Source organism: Struthio camelus, chromosome 2 (genome assembly GCF_040807025.1).
Source record: "Struthio camelus isolate bStrCam1 chromosome 2, bStrCam1.hap1, whole genome shotgun sequence".
Lineage (NCBI taxonomy): Eukaryota > Metazoa > Chordata > Aves > Struthioniformes > Struthionidae > Struthio > Struthio camelus.
In genome coordinates, this window is record NC_090943.1 from 6,207,014 (window position 1) to 6,226,158 (window position 19,145).

The window sequence follows — 19,145 nt, forward strand, 5'->3', positions numbered from 1 at the left end:
TGTGCTCCTTGTGTTGTTATTCCTAGTAAAGTCTACGCAAAACTGAGGTTGGGGCATAGAGGCTGGGAGCAAAAGGAATCCAGCTTCAATGCTTCTGTAACAATGAGCAAATGCATCACAGGAAATTATTAAAATCCACAGAAAGGAAATGGACCTTGACGCTGAGACAGATCCAAAGCGCACAGAGCTGCAAACCCGAAGCACGCCACACAACCAAATCAAGGCAGCACAGACTCGCTGGAACACAAGCTTTGGTGTTGCACAGCAAAAGCAGCAAGACAAAGAAAAACTTTGACACGGGTTAAAAGAAAAAAATTGCTTCTCAAAAGGACGCTGTGTCTCATACACAGACTACCACGCACAACAGCAAACGTACAGTCACAGCGCACGTGTGAGCTTGGACCGAACCCGCTGCACTAACTATTGAACCGCTGTCTGCTTCGGTACAACGTGTCCTAGTTACTTCCTGCCGAGAAGCTAAACTTAGTTGCTGATCGTCTGGTGTCCTTAGCGCCTCCACTGCCGTGGCTGGGACTGCTGGCAATGCCCGGGGGCTGCTGGATTTACAAGTGGTCAATGGAGGGCAGGCAGCAAACCCAGAGGAGCAGGCATGGGGGGCTAACAGAGTATTGATGCGGTGGCTGCAGAAAGCCAGAGGGGTAGGAGAAGACCTGACAGATTCAGAAAGCCTGGAGACATACAGCAGAGGCTGGTCTGCAGACCCGCAAGTATGTTGTCCAGCTCAGACTGCTGCAATGCAAATCATGCTGCAGCCCTCTTCTCTGTGCTAGCATCTATTTCTCAGCACTCAAGATGAATTCATTTTGCGCAGGTGCATCTTAACCCCGGCAGGAACCTCAGGGGACACCACCACCGCCACTGCTCTCCCGCTGTGCACGAGAGACTGCCCTTCTGCTCCAAACATGGTGCCATGATCAACTCACCTGTCCACAGGTCTGTCCAGCGACTGGCAGCTCCCGGACAGGGACTCGTCAGGGCTGATGAAAGCTTCGAGCATCTGACAGCGAAAGAAAGGGGAAACGATAAAACAACATGCTATAATTCCTCAAGCTCCAGTACTAACAGTCTCTCTGCAGGGTGCAGATCGATGTGGCTCCACTGAAGCCAACTGGTTTACACTAGCCAATATGGCCCCAGCAGACACGATAGCTAATCTAACAGAAGAGTTTTCTTCCTAGAGAAAACTTTCATTAACGAAGCCCTCTCTGGATTATCATTCCTCCTTATTGTTATTTACTAGTAGGGAAACTGAGGCAAAGGTAAATAGCGCCTTGATGTTCAAAGCATGCTGAGAAATCAATGAGAGTCAAAGTGCTCCAAGTATTTGGGTGGGGGGAGAGGTCAGGACACAAATGACGTGCCCAAGGCTGACTGGATACTCTGTGCCACAGCCAGGATCACGGCCCTGGACTCCTGGCTCTCCCGAGCTGCCCTGGCACACAAGACCAGCCTTCCTCTCCGTTGATAAGCAAAGCATCATCTGGGTTTTTGGCTGGAGGAACCAACTTGGCTCTCACTAGCTCAGTGAGTCAAAAGCTGCATTTGTGTCGCTTCCTGGATGAGACATTGTACCGGCCGGGGTTATTTATAGCTGGCTAGTAACAATGGAGCTGTTGTACTGAGCGGTGAACCTACGGGCTACGCACGCATCCAGCTTGAGCGGAGCTCGCCTGGGGCCGTGCCGTGCTACAGGCGGCACCATGCTTCCTTCTGGCCACCGCCACCAGCCCCCGGCCCAGCTCCTTCGCGGGAAAGCCGAGCAGCAAGGGTTAAACAGCAGACAGAGGCACCCTCCGCCGGCTCCAGCACCCAAGCCGTTCCTCCTTCCCCGGATACGGGAACTTCGGTCTCCCTTTGCACGAGCTGTTCCTGTGCGATACCTATTTATCTGAGCGACAGAACAGCTCGCGTTGCTTTGGCGGGCTAGCCCCGTTTGGAAAGCGAGATTTTTTTCTCCGCAGTTTTTACCCCAAAGCCTGAGGCTCTGAAGTGCCCCAGCCAAGGAGGAGCGCGACCCCCGTCAGACCCTGACTCCCCACCTCTGCCAGCCATGCCTCGGCCCCGCGGGCCTTTCCCTGCAGTTAACGTAACGCTGGAACGGACTTGTCGTTCCCCAAAAGCACTGAAATGGGGGCAGAACTGGGAATCTGAGTGGGGTCCATATTCTACCTCTGCCCATTTACCAAGCTGGTCTCAGGCGGCATCCCCTAAAAGGCAGCAAGCACCAGGTTACAAGTAATTTTGGACCAGGCACATATAAAAGCTGCAGCCCAAGGACATTTTGAGGGCAAAGTCCCTACGGGGAAAAGCATGGCTATTCAATGAGGGGGGAAAAAAAAAAAAGAAATACCAACAACAAACAGTTTTCCCTGCATTCAATTTGCCAGTGTGCACATCCACCTCCAGGGAGAAGGGCAGCAGGCCACCTGCAGCGTAAGGCTGGGGAGAAGCGAGGAGAGCATCTGGGAAACGTCACCAGGAGCAGAGCTCAGCGCCCAGCGAGGGCTAACGTAGCTGGGTTAGCAGCCAGTGGACTCGCGCCGATCTACACCCTCGGGGGGTCTCATGCGGGCCCCTCCCCCTGCAGGCACACACACTTTGTCTTAGTCCTACTAAACATGTTTGGAAGTCATGTAGAAACAACAGAAAGCCAGCTTTTGGCCACGAGGAGTACGAGATACATCTGCGCTCCGACGCTGCCAAGACTCACCCGGAGTGACTTCTCATTTTATTAATAGCCGTATAATAAACCGTTAAAAACACAACTTCGCCATGGAAACGCTGGCAGGGGCTGCGCACAAGAACAGAGCTAGTGGGTGCTCTCCGAGCGTAGGAAACGCTCCCCGGGCAGGATCCTCGGGGGCCGTCGTTGCGTGAGCTGCTCTGCTTAGGGCTCCTCCACGTCCCTCCCGCAAGCGGCGGATCCCCGGCGCCGTCCTTCCAAGAGCTCTGCACTCTTGCACCCAGAGAGCCCTCCTGACTTCACACGAGCCCAGGGTACCACCTGCATCGAGACCTCTGGAGCTACAGCTTGAGCAGAGGTGCGAACGGAGCGGGAGGCTTAAGTGGTTTCCCCTCCGGTCCCTCGGTGCTCGAGACGCGTCCCCCCCCGAGTTGACCCGAGCAGGAGGTATTCCTCACTGCTGTGCTTAAGAACAAGCTGCTCTTTTACTACTGAGGGCTTGAGATCTGCAAACTGTTTAATATAGGAGGAAAGGGGGAAAAAAAAAAAGGGGGGAGGGAGAGATGGACAAAACTAGGCTGCACGCAGCGCCAAGCGCTGTAACCAGAGCTCAGGCAGAAACAGAGCCCAGGGAGCAGCGAGAGAGCTGCTGACGCTCATCGCGGGGCTGTTGCAATCGCAGGCAATCGGCTGCTGGCGCACTCCCGCGCGCTCCCGGGGATCCGGCGAGGCTGCGGCCGCGAGGGCCCGGCAGCAGGCGTGCACGCGCGTGCCGGCGCCGCGCTCCTCCGGCGCCACCTGAGAAGCCTGAGCGTGCTGCCGGCGCCGCCGCAGCCAGCGTTGAGCCTCCCTGCCAAGGAGGTCCTCTGTTTCTCAAACAACACGTCCAGCCCGAGGGCATCCGTCCCCGGGAAAGGCCGGCCCATGGAGCGGCTCGCATGGAGCTTGCTGGGGATTGAGCTCACAGCGCAGCCCCCCGCACGCCAGGCGCTGTCCCCGTTTAACCCCCGCGCGCGCTGGCCCCACTTACGTTCTGATCCATGGTCTCGGGGATGAACTCGCCCTCGCTGTTGATGCTGGTGTAGGATCCCTGGCGAGCGATCTGCTGCTGCTCTTCGGGAACGCTCCCCGGGGGTGGAGAGCTCCGGCCAGTGTGCAGAGAGCCTAGGACACGGGCAGAGGCGCGGGTCAAGGACGGAAGGGATTGCCTTCCAGGGACGCGGGTCCAGTGACCAAAAACCTCCTTGAGATGTGGCTGGGTTTGAACTTGGGTGGAAGGGAACAGAGGAGCTACAGATGGGATGCTCCCTACGACCCAGGCATCCTATAAAGCTTTTGCAGCAGGACACTGCTTTACTGTGGGGTCATAGGACACCTAGCTTTCAACCTACCCCGGACCCCAGGTGCTTTGCGCTGTGCCTGGGTTCCCCGCTGATGCCAGAAAGACAAAGGCTCCAGAGTTCTGCTGTAAAACAATCCGGAAAACTCAAAGCGAAACCCGAACTCAGAACCCACCTCCCCTCTCTGACCTCCGGCTGTTTCCTCCCTGGATCACGTCACCGTCTTGTTCAGCAACGTGGGAAACAGCCTCGCTGCACAACATCGGTTAAATAGCTCACTCAGGGGCAGCAATTTGCGCTAAAATACCCACCTCCTCTCCTTCCCTATGCGAAAATAAAAAGGAAGGGAAAAAACAGCCCTCGAGTCCCAGAACCACAGAGAGGGTCTAGAGGACCTACAGGATCAGCTCGTCCCAGCTCTCTCCTAGGAAGGTGTGATGTTCCCTATCGGCAGCCCTGGAGGCTCCCCTACTGCAGCCGGCAGAGCCTCCACGCCAGGCAGAGCCACCTGGAAATCCCTGGGGCCATGCAGCACGCAGCATGTCCCTCGCCACTCATTGTAAGAGAGGGCGCTTCTACGTTGCACCCGGCAGAGAACTCTGCAACTTCCTTAGGTTGGTGTCCCATCCTCCCCCTTACCCCGCAAAGCCACCCAAACCAATTCCTTGCATATTTTTAGGATTTAGGGAGTGTTGCCCTCACTTGGCCCGGACGCACAGGCTTGGTTCCTCTCCTCTTTCTGCAGTCCCTTCCCTCTGTCCCTGAGCTGTCATCACTCCGCGGAAAAGAACTGCTGACGGAGGTCTGCGCTGCTCCGTGCTGGAGCGGTAACCGGTCAGCATTGTGCAACACGAGCCTTCGCACAACACAACAACTTGTTTTTAAGAAAACCTCTAAGAGGCACACATTTAGAGAGCTGGAAAGCACGTGGAGATGCACTTCCCTACGCTCCTTACCCACTTTTGCCGCACTCCTGCAAACTCGTCGGTTTGCTGTTATCATTTGGCACAACATGCCCTGGGCTAAGCACAATATTGCAAGAGAAAGGTGCCGGAAGGGGTCCACCTCATCGTCAAAGGCCAACATTGATCCATCAACAAAACTTTTCTGCTGCTATTCAGCATCACAGTTACTGCGCCAGATTGATCTCTGGCGTAACTCCACCAGCACGATCGGCACCGCAAATCGGCGAGTCCCCACCTTTCACTTAAACCGATGCACATCAGGAGCTGCTAACGTTAACGGTGTCACGCTAGCATTAAAGATGATCAAATCAGGCTTGCTGGATGTGCACCAAACACACAGATATAGCTGTCCCACTGTACATCTCCCTCCAGGCTCCTTGCTTGGATTTTAAAAACAAGAATCACAAAGCTCTGAGTTACCCTTTTTCTTCTTATTTTCTCCTTCACAGACTTCCTGCAGGATAAGAACGCAGTGAAAAAAGTCTAACTGAAGTAATGCCAAGATCAAGGAGAAGAGACTCTCTCGAGCGCTGCAGCACTCATAATGAACTGGCTTTCCACCAGCCCTAGAAACAAAACCAGTTGGGAAGCACAGTATCCTCTCTTGGAAGATAAATAAATTAATATGTTTAGCCATTTAACAGTTCAGGCACCCTGAATAAATCGCTGCATTATCATTCCCTTATTTGCTTAGCAGATGCTAATCCAGAACAGTGCATAAGGACATTAAGGGGGTCCTGGCTCCAAAAAGCTGCTAGACGATTTGACATGGTGCAACTGCCGTGTCTGCGCTCTGTTGAGCATCTCTGTTATTGCTGCTCTAGGGCGTGGGTCTGCTCGTGCAGTGCTGTGACCTCTCGCTACGATAATGCAAAAGTTTCCCAGAAACTCTGAGACTCGGACTATACAAAGAGCTGCACGTGTCCTGTCCGACTCTGAACCCAGGCACAAACTCCAGGGAGTTAAAATGAGATTTCTCAGAAGTGTATAAAACCTTTGCCTGGACAACTACTCCCAGTCACTCAGGTCAGTTGTGTTTGACCTTCCAGAATCACAATTCCAGCCAAAAACTCAAAAAGGGGATAAGACATTAGCCATTTCCCAGCAGGCAAGGGAGTTTAACAAAACAGGTAGGCTTTCACATGGCTGGAAACTGCTGGATTATTTTAGATCCCCTTTCAGCTGGGCCGTTCAGGAGGATCAAGCCCCAGAGGAGCCACTGTGAATAATTCATGCAGCTTCACAACTATGGGAGCAGTGGCTGCTGCTCCGCCTCCACGTCCCCGCTCCCGGCTGTGCGGGAGCAACGGCAGAAGGCCCTGAGAGCGCCAGAACAAAACTCCTAGCCCGTGGCCCAAAATGGAAACTGGGGGCAACACGAGGCATATCAAAGGTATTAGATAATTTGGTTTTATGCACCTTAGAGACAGGCTCGCAGGTATTTGTTTATAAGCCAAACTCCTGGCCAGAGCTCAGCAGCCCTATTCAGGATCCCTGAACTTGGAGAAACTCTTCAAGTTGGCACCATTTGAGCATCTGACCTCGATTACCCTTTGGATCAAGGTGCTTTGAGAAGGGATTCCTGCTCCACGTTACGCACGCTATAATGTAAAGCCACATACTTGAGACGAGAGCACAGCATGTCCCGAGCGGGGCGAACCAGGCCAGCATGGAGACTTGCAGTCACTGCTGGCATCTGATGGGGTCTTTCATGTTCCCGTCTGTTATTTTTATTTAAGCAGCAGCTTTCATGCAGGATGTGCAGAGTTTGCGGTGCTGCATGTACAGCCAGCTCCCCGGTGCCAGGCTTGGCTTCCCTCCGCCTCCGTCTTCCCCGGCTTCACCCTTTCCCCACCCAAAACTTCACCCACCACTGCTGGGACATCACACAGGGGTCCCCGGGGAGGCGAGAAGCCCACTAACAAGCCGGGCAGGATTTGTGGGCGGCCGCCCACGCTCCCAGCTGTGGCCATGGGGCACGTCAGCTCCGGGTTGAGCCCTTGCAGAGCCAAGCCAGGGACACGGCGTGAAGACGCGCTGCTCCTCCGAGCCCCGCGGAGACGCGAGGCTCAGGACACATTGGCACAAGCAGCAGAGAGGAGCCTGAAGGAAGCTTCTCACCGCTGAGCGGTGGCTGCCCAGCGGCGGGCTGAGCGCATGGATCAAATCGCCCTCTATTTCTTCCTTCGCAGCGGGAGCCCTACAAGTCCCCCCCTCCTCTCTGTGCCTTCATGCCCCCTTTCTTGGACTCGCCTTGCCAGCCATGCGCCAGCAAAGCTGTCCCCAGAAGTGTCCCCGTGTAGTTCCCTCCATTTGGGGCCACCACGTTCCCCTCCGGGCTTGAACAGAGCCTGGGGCTCAGAGGTAAATACCCCGATGCGACGGGAGAGATGATGCCTTGCTCCATACCGTCTCTCCCCGGAGGTCTGCGGTCAAATCCTCCCCGAGTGTTAGCCGGGCTCAGCTGCTGCCACACGCGTGTCCGGGCACCGGCACCACCAGGTCACCGCGGCAAGGCAAGTCTCCGCGGCGAAAAGGCCTGCTGTTCCCGAGGCCGGTCCGCGTTGGGCAGCCCCGACTCGGCTAGCGCTAGCGCCCGGTCTGCAGAGGGGTGGGCAGGCACACGGTGCCGTGGCTCAGCAATCCGGCTTGCCACCGTGGAAAAAAGAAATAAGTAAATAAGCAAAGCTTTTGGCTTTGTTTTCCCTGAAATGCTGATTCCGGAATAGGGTTCTTGAATATTCTGGGGATGATGTTGTGAAACATATTCCCTCAAAGTAAACAAAAACAACCGTCAGTTATCAGAAAACCCAGAACCCCAATAGCTTTTAGCTAAAGTTTTCTGGCGCTCAGCTGAATGTTTTCAGATCCTGATCATCAAAAGACTGGAACATTTTCCAGTTCCAAAGAAAAAAAAAAGGGGGGGTGGGGGGGAGATTTCCACTGAACATGTTTATGAAAAAAAATATATAAATATATATATATATTTTGACTTAGCATAAGGTTTTTCAAGGACAGGGAGTGAAGAAGTTTGCTGTCCAGCAGACGTAAAAATAGCCAGTTCTTCCCCAGAACATCTACCCTCTTCCAATCTGCTCGTGCCAACAACATACAGTTTTATTATTTTTTGTTCCCATTGACATGGCAGAGTCAGCAAAGAAACACGAGACATCTCAGAACCGCTGAGAACGTGACCCTGAATCACCTTTTTTATTAAGCCACTTAAAATCTCCTTGTAAATGTGGTTTTAAGAGAAAAGCTGGACTGAGTTAAGATCCTTACTTGATCCTCATTTGATGACAGCAGAAGCAAACACTGAAATATTTTGCAACTGCAAGAGAAGGATAGTTTCTCCTACTGAAATCCCAGTCTCTTAGGCTGCCTTTTAACTATTCACCAAGTTTAGTAAAATCCCCCATCCCAGGAACACAGCACACACAGCATCACCCCTGTCCATTTAAGGCCTGACCTCCAGTTTTGCGCTCCATCTGAAACGATACCCCCCCTTGCAGCTCACTGGAGCGTCTGCTCAGCTACTAAACTACCCAGTTCTGACTCAGGAGGTGTTAAAATAGAAAACAAAAAGCAAAAACCAAAATCTGCTGGATTGTGAGCACCTTAAGCAGCGCTCTAATACCTTCATATAGACGCCAGCTAACTCCAAAGAGAAATCTGGCGTGCTGTTAACATGCAGAGGGTTTGTCGTCACCTCTCTAGCAAATTAGGAGCAAGATTTGGGGTCTGTGAAGCAGAAGTAGAGGGACGCCTGCAGCAGGGACTAGTCACCTTTGCCACCTACACTATACCAGGGCACCGAGGACCGAGTTTTTTGTGCCTGTTTGCAATCAGCAAGCAGCCTCCGCAGCAGCTCTGCCTGCAACACCTGGTACAGCCCAGTCATCCTGTTAACGCTGCCTAGATTAAACCAGTATGTGCTACAACTATTCCTCCACTCGGCTATTCAGGCTATTACCATATGCTCTTGACTACTCGGGCAGTGGCACAGACCAGGTCAGGGACTCTTCTGGTATTACAGTGGCCCCAAAACAGTAAGGAGAGGCTATTGAAGCATAGCTACACATGGGATCGGTTTTGCCCATGACGCTTGGATCATACACCAGTGACAGCTCCCAGTGCCATAGCTCTTGACTGGCTTACATTAACAGCCTAACAAGTGCCAAAAAAACAACAACAACAAAAAAGCAGCAGTAGAGACGTTATTTTGCTCAAGCACAGTTTCTGCTGAGGCTCTGTGCCTTACCACGTGTTCGTGTGTGCATGTCATTCAGAATCATGTAGTGACTCTGGGTAAAGTCTCTTTCTAGCTCACATGGCTTTGAAACTAAAAAAAAAGACAATAGGAAAAGATATCCCTGGCACATCCAAACAACGTGACCAAAGAGCTCTTGCGGACATACCACCCACCCCCTGGCTTCACAAAGAGTTGGGCATGCGTGTGCCAAGCGCAGAACTGGACCTACTCTTGGAAACTGTTTCCTATATGTCATTGTCCGAGATACAACAAACTGCAGCCTGCATTATTAAGGCAGCACAGGCTATCAGACAGAAACCTCCTTAGAGAGGAATGCTCTTTGTTGCATAGAGAAAACAGTCTGGAAGTGCTTACTGCCATACAGATATGGAACATCTTTGGAGGATGAAGTATATCTTTACACATATTTGTACAGGAGGGCCCTGCTCCGTTCAAGGCCTCCGCTGCTGTCATTTCTACACTTCTCAAATAAAGGGAAGAAAATGATAGGGCTCTGTAGAAATTACCCTGTAACCAGCTCCCACAGATGCAGCAGAGAACATTCAGAGTAAGATAAAATCATCAGGCCTGCCTAGAGGTTGCAACATGAATTATACGCCTGCTACACAGTCCTAAGGACTGCTTCACCGGTTCTGTACGTGGCACGCTGTTCTCTGTAAGGTCCCACAAGGCTCTTTGCACAAAAGGTCCTACAAACAGTGGTTATCAAGAGTACCTATAATTTCAAGTAGTTCAATGTATTAAAAAAAAAGAAAAGCACAAACTCAAGCACAGAAAACCAAAGCAAAGGCCACACAAGGCTAAGAACAAACAGCAGTCCCTGCAGGGCCACGAGGAGACAAGGCGTTTGCCAGCCTGGCTTCAGAGCGAGCAGGTGTCCGCTCCTAGCGCTTATAAAGAGCAGGGATGGTTCCTTTCGTTTGAACAGTGACCACCACAAAACACCACACACCTCCATTTGCCTAAGAAACCACAGAGGTAACTATTGCAGACTCCATTTCACCACCACCAAGAGCAGATCAGCAACATTTAGACACACATCTTGCCCTCAGGCCACTGAGAGGCATAGGCAACTCCCGTAAAGCCAGGAGGACCTGGACCTGTGGGAGAGGCAGGCTCAGCTCAGGAGCTAAGGAGGCTAAGCCCAGCCAGCCACATTCACCCACCTAGGAAAGGGAGAGAGCTGCAGAGAGTATGTAAAGAAGGACATACTGGAAAATCCTAGGCTATCTGCAGCTCCTCACTCTTGACTATGATGCAACTCAGCAGCACCAACTTTATCAGAAGCTTTTATCACTGCATTTTCCTCCTCACGCTACACCTCAGATGCCCTGCTTTCCCTTAGCTTTCATGCAGACTTCCCGCTCATCACAACCACGTCCAACCTGTGCAGCTTGCAGAAGCTCTTCCGCAGGCCGAGAGATAAGCAGTGGCTGCACTGAGCTCCTGGGAGGAGACATCGGGGTGCCAGTGCAAACCGTGACAGCTACAGGGGTTGTGGGGGAAGACAGAAAGTGGAAGGTGGTCCAGTTTATAAAAGCATAACGCACCCCGCAGAGCGTTGCATTTCACCCACCTGTGGAATACTTCCGCGTCCTCTCGGAGTCTTTGTACAGGGATCCCATGATATCGCCCATGGATCTGGAGATTCTCATTTCGTGCTGTTTACTGTTGTTCGGCTGCAGGAGCTGGGAATCAGACAAAGGGAATGATCAGGCTCTGCCAGAGGCCAGGGCCCTTCCAAACACGCCGTGGGAAAGCCTGTATTTGGCTCCCCAATCCGACCATTCTCCCTCAAAACAAACAAAAAAAAAGACGTAAGTGGAATCTAGAGTAATCTAAAACAATCCACAAACAATTCTGCTCTATTATTAAAATACTCTAAGTAATGTAAAAACTGAGTCCCTGTTCACAGTGATAAAAGACAAATATTTGACATAAAAGACTTCCTGGGTATCAGTGCACTGCGTTATTTCCAGGTAGATAAGAGGGACTGGTTCCTGCTCTGAATCTAAGTTTGCTGTCACAAAACCTGAGCCTCTCCTCTGCACTGCCTCGACTTCAGTGGCAGCAGCTCTATTTATATTGTATTTATAATCCTAAGCATTGTATAGGTCTTCTGTAACGCAGCAGATGCAGGATTAGGCCCTGCTAGGGAAGACAGACAAGGGGAAGAGCAAAGGAGAATCGCGTGTGCAGCTGGTAACTTCACTGGTAAGCAGCCAATTCTTAGTGAGATAATATGCCGCCATGCACTGTGGTTTTGTGATAATTTTACGTACGACCTCCAGAACCACAGGTCCGTAAATGCAGGAGAACGGTTATATGCTTCAGGCGAAGCTGGGTCTGCCCTCAAAAGTATGCATGAAACCACCTGGCTGCCCTGCCATTAGTGGCTGATGCGCAATATTGCAACGTTACTGCAGCTGCTAGTGAAGATTGTCCCATTTCTGCTCAGGACTTCTGAAACCCCAACTGACCGCTCAGTTTTCCTCTGGGCTTCCGGGCCCTGCTCGTTGGAGAGCCTCCCAAAGGGAGCAGACACACCGCGGGAGCTCGGAGCACCAGTGGTAGCGCAAGGACAAGCACTGTGCATTTCAAGACTCTCAGTCTCCCTCTCCGTACTTCTAGGAAACGCAAGGAAGAAAGTGTTGCAACATCTGCAAATCCCTTGCTTTACAGTCTGTGCTTGGGGCAGCACGATATGTGCTTTGGCAAGACGCGCTGTGCACGCGAGGTCAAGCTAGCAGGCTTAACTGCAAAACCACGGAGCTCAGGAAAAAAAGGCAGGGGGAAAAAAAAAAAGAGAGAGACAGTTCTGCAAGAGACTGAAGGATTCTCTACTTTGATCTCCCTGGCCTTTAGGGTTTCAGCACCACACTGCTGCGTTGCATAGCAAGGGCCAGTGCACGCGTCCTGTACGTGGACACAGCTACACCGGAATGGTTGCAGCATCCCTCAGCAGAAAGCACAGGGGGTTCCCTTGGCGTTTCACCTTGTTTCAGCACTCACACAGTATTTAACCCCTCCCAGGTTGCAGGAGGAGCTAGTGGAGGAGCTGAACAGCAGCCGCTTGCCTCTGGGCTGCAGATGCAGAGGACTATTATGTGCCAGCCGAGCCAGGGCAGGGCGGGCCCCCCTCGGGACCGGCTCGCCCTCAGCTCCCTGCTGTCAGGAGGCTCATTTCTACTCCCCAACGCTATAACAAGGCATCTCGCTTCGGACACACAAGAGCAGAGGTGACCAGCTCACATTTGCTTTCTTTGGAGCGCTCACAAGGATCCGCAGGCTCTTCAGGGAAGGGCTTAGCTCCAAGTGTTCCATCGCTTTGTCCAAATCTTCCTGGGACTTCAGTGGGATCAGGAGCTGGAAGGGATTGAACAAACACCGGAGCGTGGCAGCGTCACACATTTGGGTAAACAGAGGAAGCCAGAGCTTCACAGGGAGCAGCGCAGGCATAGGGGGACAAGGCGGGGAGCTGAGAACGCAGATGGAAATTGGATCTCCCATACCCTCAAGCCTGTGGAGTTGTACAGTTGTCTCCCAAGTTCTTGTCTACCAAGGGACAGACATAAAACCACAACAAAATATCCCTGCAAGGAGCACGCTTACAGGTCACATGGCCAATTCAGCTACCGGGTGAAGGAGAGGGCTGAGACCAATCCTTACACTTGCTACCTGCTATTCCGGGGCCGCTCTGTCCCTGGAGGTTGCAGGCAACACCTGCCACTCCCCAGCCCTAAATCAACCCTACGTGTACCAGGCGGAGAAGAGCCTGGAGGAGAAGGCCATGCAACGGTGCTCCAAGAAAGCAGTGAGCTACACCCAAGCATTGACTCTGGGAGACCCTCAGTGGCCTCCCTACTGCTGCAATTTGTGCTTCTGTGCACTGACACGGTTTCCCAAGTGTTTGGGCACCAGGTGAAATCAGGGAACATCTCACAAGTAAGAGTTTACCTGTCTGGTGTGAAAGGTGTGCATTGCCCTCTCTCTGAGAACCACATCTCTTACTCACAGCAGGACAAATTGAGCTTCTACTCTTCAGACGGTGAATAGGCTGAGAACCAGACAGTGCCCCATCTGTCGGGCAGCTAAAGGTCCCGATGTTTTCTCCATAAGGGGTAAATTCTTGCCCTCATATCTCCAGAGGGAATTTCACCCCTCTGGCATCGCTGTGTGGTGTACCACGTCATGCAGTTGGACTGCAAAACTTCCAACACTTAACACAGCTGCATTTCAGAGGGGCTCTGTGGCATCCTGCTGCCCCGGGCTACGACTTAAAACAAAACTATTTGCCCCTTTATCTGGCACACTCTGCCTAACATCATAAAAACTCTATAGGTTGCTTAGGGCACTGGCACTGAATCCAACCAACAGAGCACATGTTCTCACCTGTGCCAAAGTACATAGCACTTCCACCTACCAAAGGGATCGAGCAGCCACAGCTCCCAGTAGGCTCCCACTGACCTTGCGGTCCAGCACTTCTGAAGGGCAGGCCAGCCCTCCAGGTGACCAGAGTTCATGCCACCAGCCACAGCAAAGAAGCATCAGTGCCTCAGATCAAACCCTCGAGAAGACATTCAAAAGCTGCCTATGTCTCCCTTTTTTGATCATGGGGTGTAACCAAGGGTTTGGCTGTTGGCCCGTACGCAAATACACCTCAGACTGTGTGCACTAAGGTTAGGATTTCAGGAGTGGCCAGGTCAAAGGAAGGCTGTGGGCCCTGGCCAGCAGAGACGAGGTTTCATCTAGGGAAAGAGCTACCGCCAACTCATCCACCCAAGAACCACAGCCTACTCCTGCCAGGCTCCATCTTAGGTGTCTGCGTAGGGTCTGAATGCCTCAAGGTTTAGATTTTCTCCTCTCCTATGTGATAGGAAGGTCATCCTTTGTCCCTGTTTTGCAGACAGGGAACTGAGGCCAGACGCAGGCCACCTGTTTCAGATGTTTAGCACCAGGTGGAACATCATCCTCCCACCAAGAGAGCCTACCTCCAGCAGCTGGATAGCAGGGGTCTGGAGCTTACACCTACTGTAGGCACTCAGCTTTGAGACATTAAAGGACAGATCCACAAAAGAGCTGGGGCATTGCAATGCCTAAGTTTCATGCACTCTGCTATCCTGCGGAGTTTACAGTCCCAAATTAGACAATACTCAGGACTCCAACAGCATGCTTGGGATACTCACGTATCCAGAAATGGGATTCACACACAAGAGAAGGGAGCTGCCTGGCATAGCCACCGGCAATTGTTGAAGAAAGATGAGGGGGGTTCTCAAAAGATGCTTACGCAACAAACTCTAGCCTGAAGTGCCCATCTCAGCTAGACACACTTTTCTGGTGTAAGATGTACAAACGAGATTGAGACATTTATTTGAAAAGTCAGAAGAGACCCCGGAGCAAAGCATTTAGCACACTCAGCCAGGAGGGAGGAGAATCAGGTTGTGTAGCCTTTGTCCAAAGGCTATTTAGTTATTTATGTGTAGGAAAAGGACTCCAAGAGGAGCTCTTCAGGAAGCCTTGCCCCAGAAGGTCCTGCAGCCTGTCAAAGAAGGGGCTCAAGTCCTCAGCCAAACTAGACAGGGAAGAGAAAAAGACATCTTTGGAAAAACGTCTCTTACCTTCCTTAGTGATCTAACCAACTGGGGATAACAGGAAACACCGACAACAGTCTTGTCTGGGCTGGGCCTCACAAGCAAGGCTAGAAAGAGATCCCCTGTCTGGGACAGGGCTCGAACACGAATTAGGAGAAAGTACCCACCAGGTATTAGCTATTCAGGGCTTTCAGGAGTTTAACAGTTAGGCCATGGTTAAACTTTGGGATCTGAATGAATCTCCCAAAGGTCACGACTGATATCGGGCAAAGCTGGTATTGAACGTATGTCTCCCAAATGCTGGGCAGTTGTGTCCACAGACAGCCTTTTTCCTTAAGCAGTAGAGAGTAAGGGATGTTCTCTCAGTACATTGCCTAACTCTCTTGAAGTTCACAAGGGCTCTGCAGGAGTATCAAGCAGAAAAAGCCTTCCTTCCTCTGCGCACCCAAACAGAAATGAGAACGGTGAAATGCTGCTCCTCCTCGTCTCACCCACAAGCAGAATTTGACTCTGAATCGTTAGTCCCACTGCTCAACCATACCTTTATGGGATCCCTTCACAAGTGTTCAGAACTGCAGTCCTTCGGCCTCTGCTTTGAACAAAATGTTCTGTAGGTCAGTCCATCTCACTCCAATATCACAACACTAACGCGTTTGCATGCTTGCTTCAGAGGAGCCAAAAGCATCAGGCAAAAATTGCCCTCCTGTAAAAGGGACTGCAGCCAGTATTTAGCTTGGCTTTACCTATTACCCACATCTGGCACCTAGATTTTGCTTCATTTGGCTTCCAGATTGTGGTATACATGTGGGTATCAGGAACAGATATCTACTAGATGTGAAACTAAATATAAATCCATGCAGAACCACAGAAGTAGTTGCCAGGGTGCATTTCCAGTAGCTGGGTTCCTTCTGTATATAGAGTGAGCAACCATGACGAATAGCAAAGCTCACCTACACAGAAGTTTCATCAAATGCAGCTTCTTAGATCTTCTTCTCACTTTTAAATAGTTTTAATTTAATTAATTTTAAACAGTACACTCCACTGGAGGCTAACGTTGCAGTATGGGACTTGGCAGCCAATCCATTGCAGTCTCACAAGTCTAAGAAAGTGAGTGCAAAGAATGAGTTTTCACTCACCACAACAGTATTGCTAAACCTGACTGTGTAAGACTCACTAGAAAGCCAAAGAATAGTAGGAAACGGAGTTGGAGGCAAGTCTGAGAGGTCAATTAGTTCATCTTCCTGCCCAGTACAGGACCAAGTGGCATCAACAGTTCTTGACAAAGGTTTGATTAATCTGCTTTTAAACCTTCCTCCCAGAAATGGCAGTTCTACCATTTCCCTAGGCTTCAACTCTCCTTAACCTTCCTAAATGATGACAAGCGATAGCCCTTGCCTCAGAGGATACAGGCAAAGGGAGGTCAGAAGGGAACTCGTAGCACATCAAGGCTCAGCGTTCTGCCCAAGGTCACATCATAAGTCGGTAATAGAGATGGGACAAGGGATGAGGTGACACACAGCCACAGGGAGCAGCTGGTTAGCAGTACATGCAGATAAAATTCAGACAAAGCATTTGCTGTAGGAGCCAGCGTTCAAGCCATAACACTACCGGCCATCTAGAAGTCCCCACATCATGCTCTCCATGGTCAGGCAAGATTCTGTTCTCCTGCTTATCAGAAAGATGAGCCCAGCCTAACACTAACAGGCAGACATGCTCCACACACCATGCTGTATGCCCACAGCCAGGCCCTGCTCTTATCTATACCAGCCCAAGCCCGTTGCTTCCATGGCCCCACCAGGATGTGATTCATGTACGCCCTTACTCCACCCAGCTGGCATGCTCTTCTCACTGAACTTGGCTTCAGGAGTTCTGCTTCACTGGGACAGGGACTGCATTTCAGTAAGTGTTTGTAGGGGGCAGCTGGCCTTAGTGTAATTTTGGTCTACAAGGTGCTATTGCAACAGAAACATCTAATGGCAGCAAGCAAAGAACTGCTCCACAGCTTCTTCTGGGGATGAAGAAAGGGTGAAACATTTTCTTGTAATAAGTCTGTGGTGTGGGAGTCCCAGAGACTTACTGTCATGAGACTAAAAAACCTGGCTCAGAACGTGCTAGGAGCCACACTCCAAGGTGTCGCTATGTGGACGCACAGGCTACCTCCTTGAAGGTCAGTGTGGTGTTTGTAGTGTATCCACAACAACAACCTTGAATTGCCACTGCTCGTACCTTTTCCCAAAGGTGTGGGTTCCCACAATGAGGAATGTTTACGCACAGAAGGACAAAACATTCAAGTCCTTCTCACCCCTATGACAATTAGGAGTACGCAAAGGCCTGCTTGTGGTCCTGCTATGTGCTGTACACATGCCCAAGAAGGCAGTTTCTAGCATAGGATAAAGTACATTATTTAGGCTTCTATTTGCTGTTGTTGGAAAAAATACCTCTTCCAGTGGAAAGAAACCTAGAATGAAGTGAGTCATTCCTAGAGAATCCAATGGCAGGCTTTTCCCAGGAGGGCTGTTGGAGAATGCCCAAGATTAGAAAGCTGACCACATTCAAAGCTACAGACCAGCAGAGAGTTTGCTATCAGGAGGCAACTATTACAGAAAAATAGCAACTTTTTTGTGGGTCAATTCTCCACCAACAGGGAAGAGAAAGAGAAGAGAAAGTTTTCTCCACATCTTTCCTCTCTGCTCATGCTTTAATGAAAGGCTGCTAATCATTTGCAATTAATATCCTAATAAGTAAATTGTCATGATAGTTCCAATAGCATTAGTGTTTCAAAGCCTACATATTTGTCATCTGCCCCCTTCCTTCCTCCCCAAAGGTGAACTCAACTTGAGAATTCAGTGGCTCCAGCTCCCTGTACAGCCCAGGGCAAGATACCTTGCAAGACAACACGGAACACTCAATAAAACAGACGCCAAGGACCTCTCCTTTCTAGGTAAGGGCCCTCATCAGTAGTCTCCGTTACACTTCTTTCAGACACAGAGCTGGGCTCAAAGAACAAGTTGAAAAAACGCAATGGCCTGTGTTATGAGGAAGGTCAGGCTAGAAGGCTCTTCAGGCCTTAAAATGCAAGGATGGCAGAGCAAGGGTTTCTTGGACACTTGCGTGTGAGCATATTACCTGCTAGGGAAACTGAGAGTGGTGCGTGGTTCATTGCAGACCTAGTCACAAAAGCAAATGCACGCGGTTGTGGGGTTCCAGGGTTAAACCAAGTCAGTGCTGGACAAAGGTATGCTGCATTAACACTGCTGTATGCTAATACCGAGGACTTCAGTATGCTCCTGAAAACACCCCAGCTAGGGAGGCTGGGCTTCACATCCAACCCAATGAGCAGCAATCTATAGTCACTTCTTGTGGCTCACATGTAACTCATTTGGTCTAAGCCATCCTGCTCTCTGCCCTGCGTGAGCTCTAACCTGCCATCACGCTGAAAGTTAGTCCTAGTACACCAAGGATGTTGATGGGGGAAATGTCTACTGCTGCTGACTGTGCTACTCCCTTCTGTAGGGGAACGGGAAACATCTCCAGCATCTCAGTTACTTAATTTCTCCCTGTGTTTGAGTTTGGGGGAATTTTTTGTTCTGTATGGAGGACTACGTTCCCGTGTCACCGTATAAATACACCTTCATTGAAATCATTTTGAGAAGAGCAAGCCTGGCTTGGTGACTGAGGATCCAACTGAGCTGTGTCTGGACAGCATCGCTTGTGTGCTCACTAGCGGGGAACCAAAAAAAAAATAGATTGTTTTCCTTCACACCTATGTACAAAGACACTAAATCACAACTAAAACAACAACAAATCACTGCCCACTTCTGAAGTGGGCATCAGGCACACAAACTCTCCCTTATCAATAAGGAGTGCAGTACCTCATTGTTCACACAGACCAAGTCCATCGTCTGTCCAAAAGCATCCGTGACTTTCTGTACCACTTCTTTGAATTTGACTGTTCTTGGAAACTGGATAATCCTGTACATGCAAACAAATACAACAGCAGTCTCAAATTAGTAAAAACAAAATAGCATTTCAGATTAGACTAAGGACTGATTAGGTCCTTAGCTAAGCAAGGACCTATATTCCTGCCATGAAGCGCAAACCTCGCACCTTGCTTTTACACTCATACAAACGCTGTTTGTCTGCTATGCCTAAGAGGAGACTTGACCTACCCTGCAAGAATACCTACCCAAAATCTTAATGCATCTCCTCTGCTCCTCCCCCTAATGTGAGATATAGGCTGGTAAGAAGGTAGGTCCAGCAGCACTTTATTGG

At 50.7% G+C, this 19,145-nt stretch overlaps 1 protein-coding gene across 2 annotated transcripts in view; it reads right to left on the reverse strand.

Moving 5' to 3' along the window:
- Window positions 1-19,145, reverse strand: part of LOC104150762 (mitogen-activated protein kinase kinase kinase 3-like) — a 78,706-nt gene that overhangs the window by 13,093 nt on the left and 46,468 nt on the right. For both annotated transcript variants that reach the window (XM_068934157.1, XM_068934156.1), the window contains exons 5-9: window positions 18,746-18,845; window positions 12,535-12,648; window positions 10,859-10,970; window positions 3,735-3,868; window positions 945-1,018 (exon numbers count right to left, since the gene is read on the reverse strand). In XM_068934157.1, coding sequence (XP_068790258.1) covers window positions 945-1,018; window positions 3,735-3,868; window positions 10,859-10,970; window positions 12,535-12,648; window positions 18,746-18,845 — 534 coding nt within the window. The remainder of the gene's footprint in view (window positions 1-944; window positions 1,019-3,734; window positions 3,869-10,858; window positions 10,971-12,534; window positions 12,649-18,745; window positions 18,846-19,145) is intronic.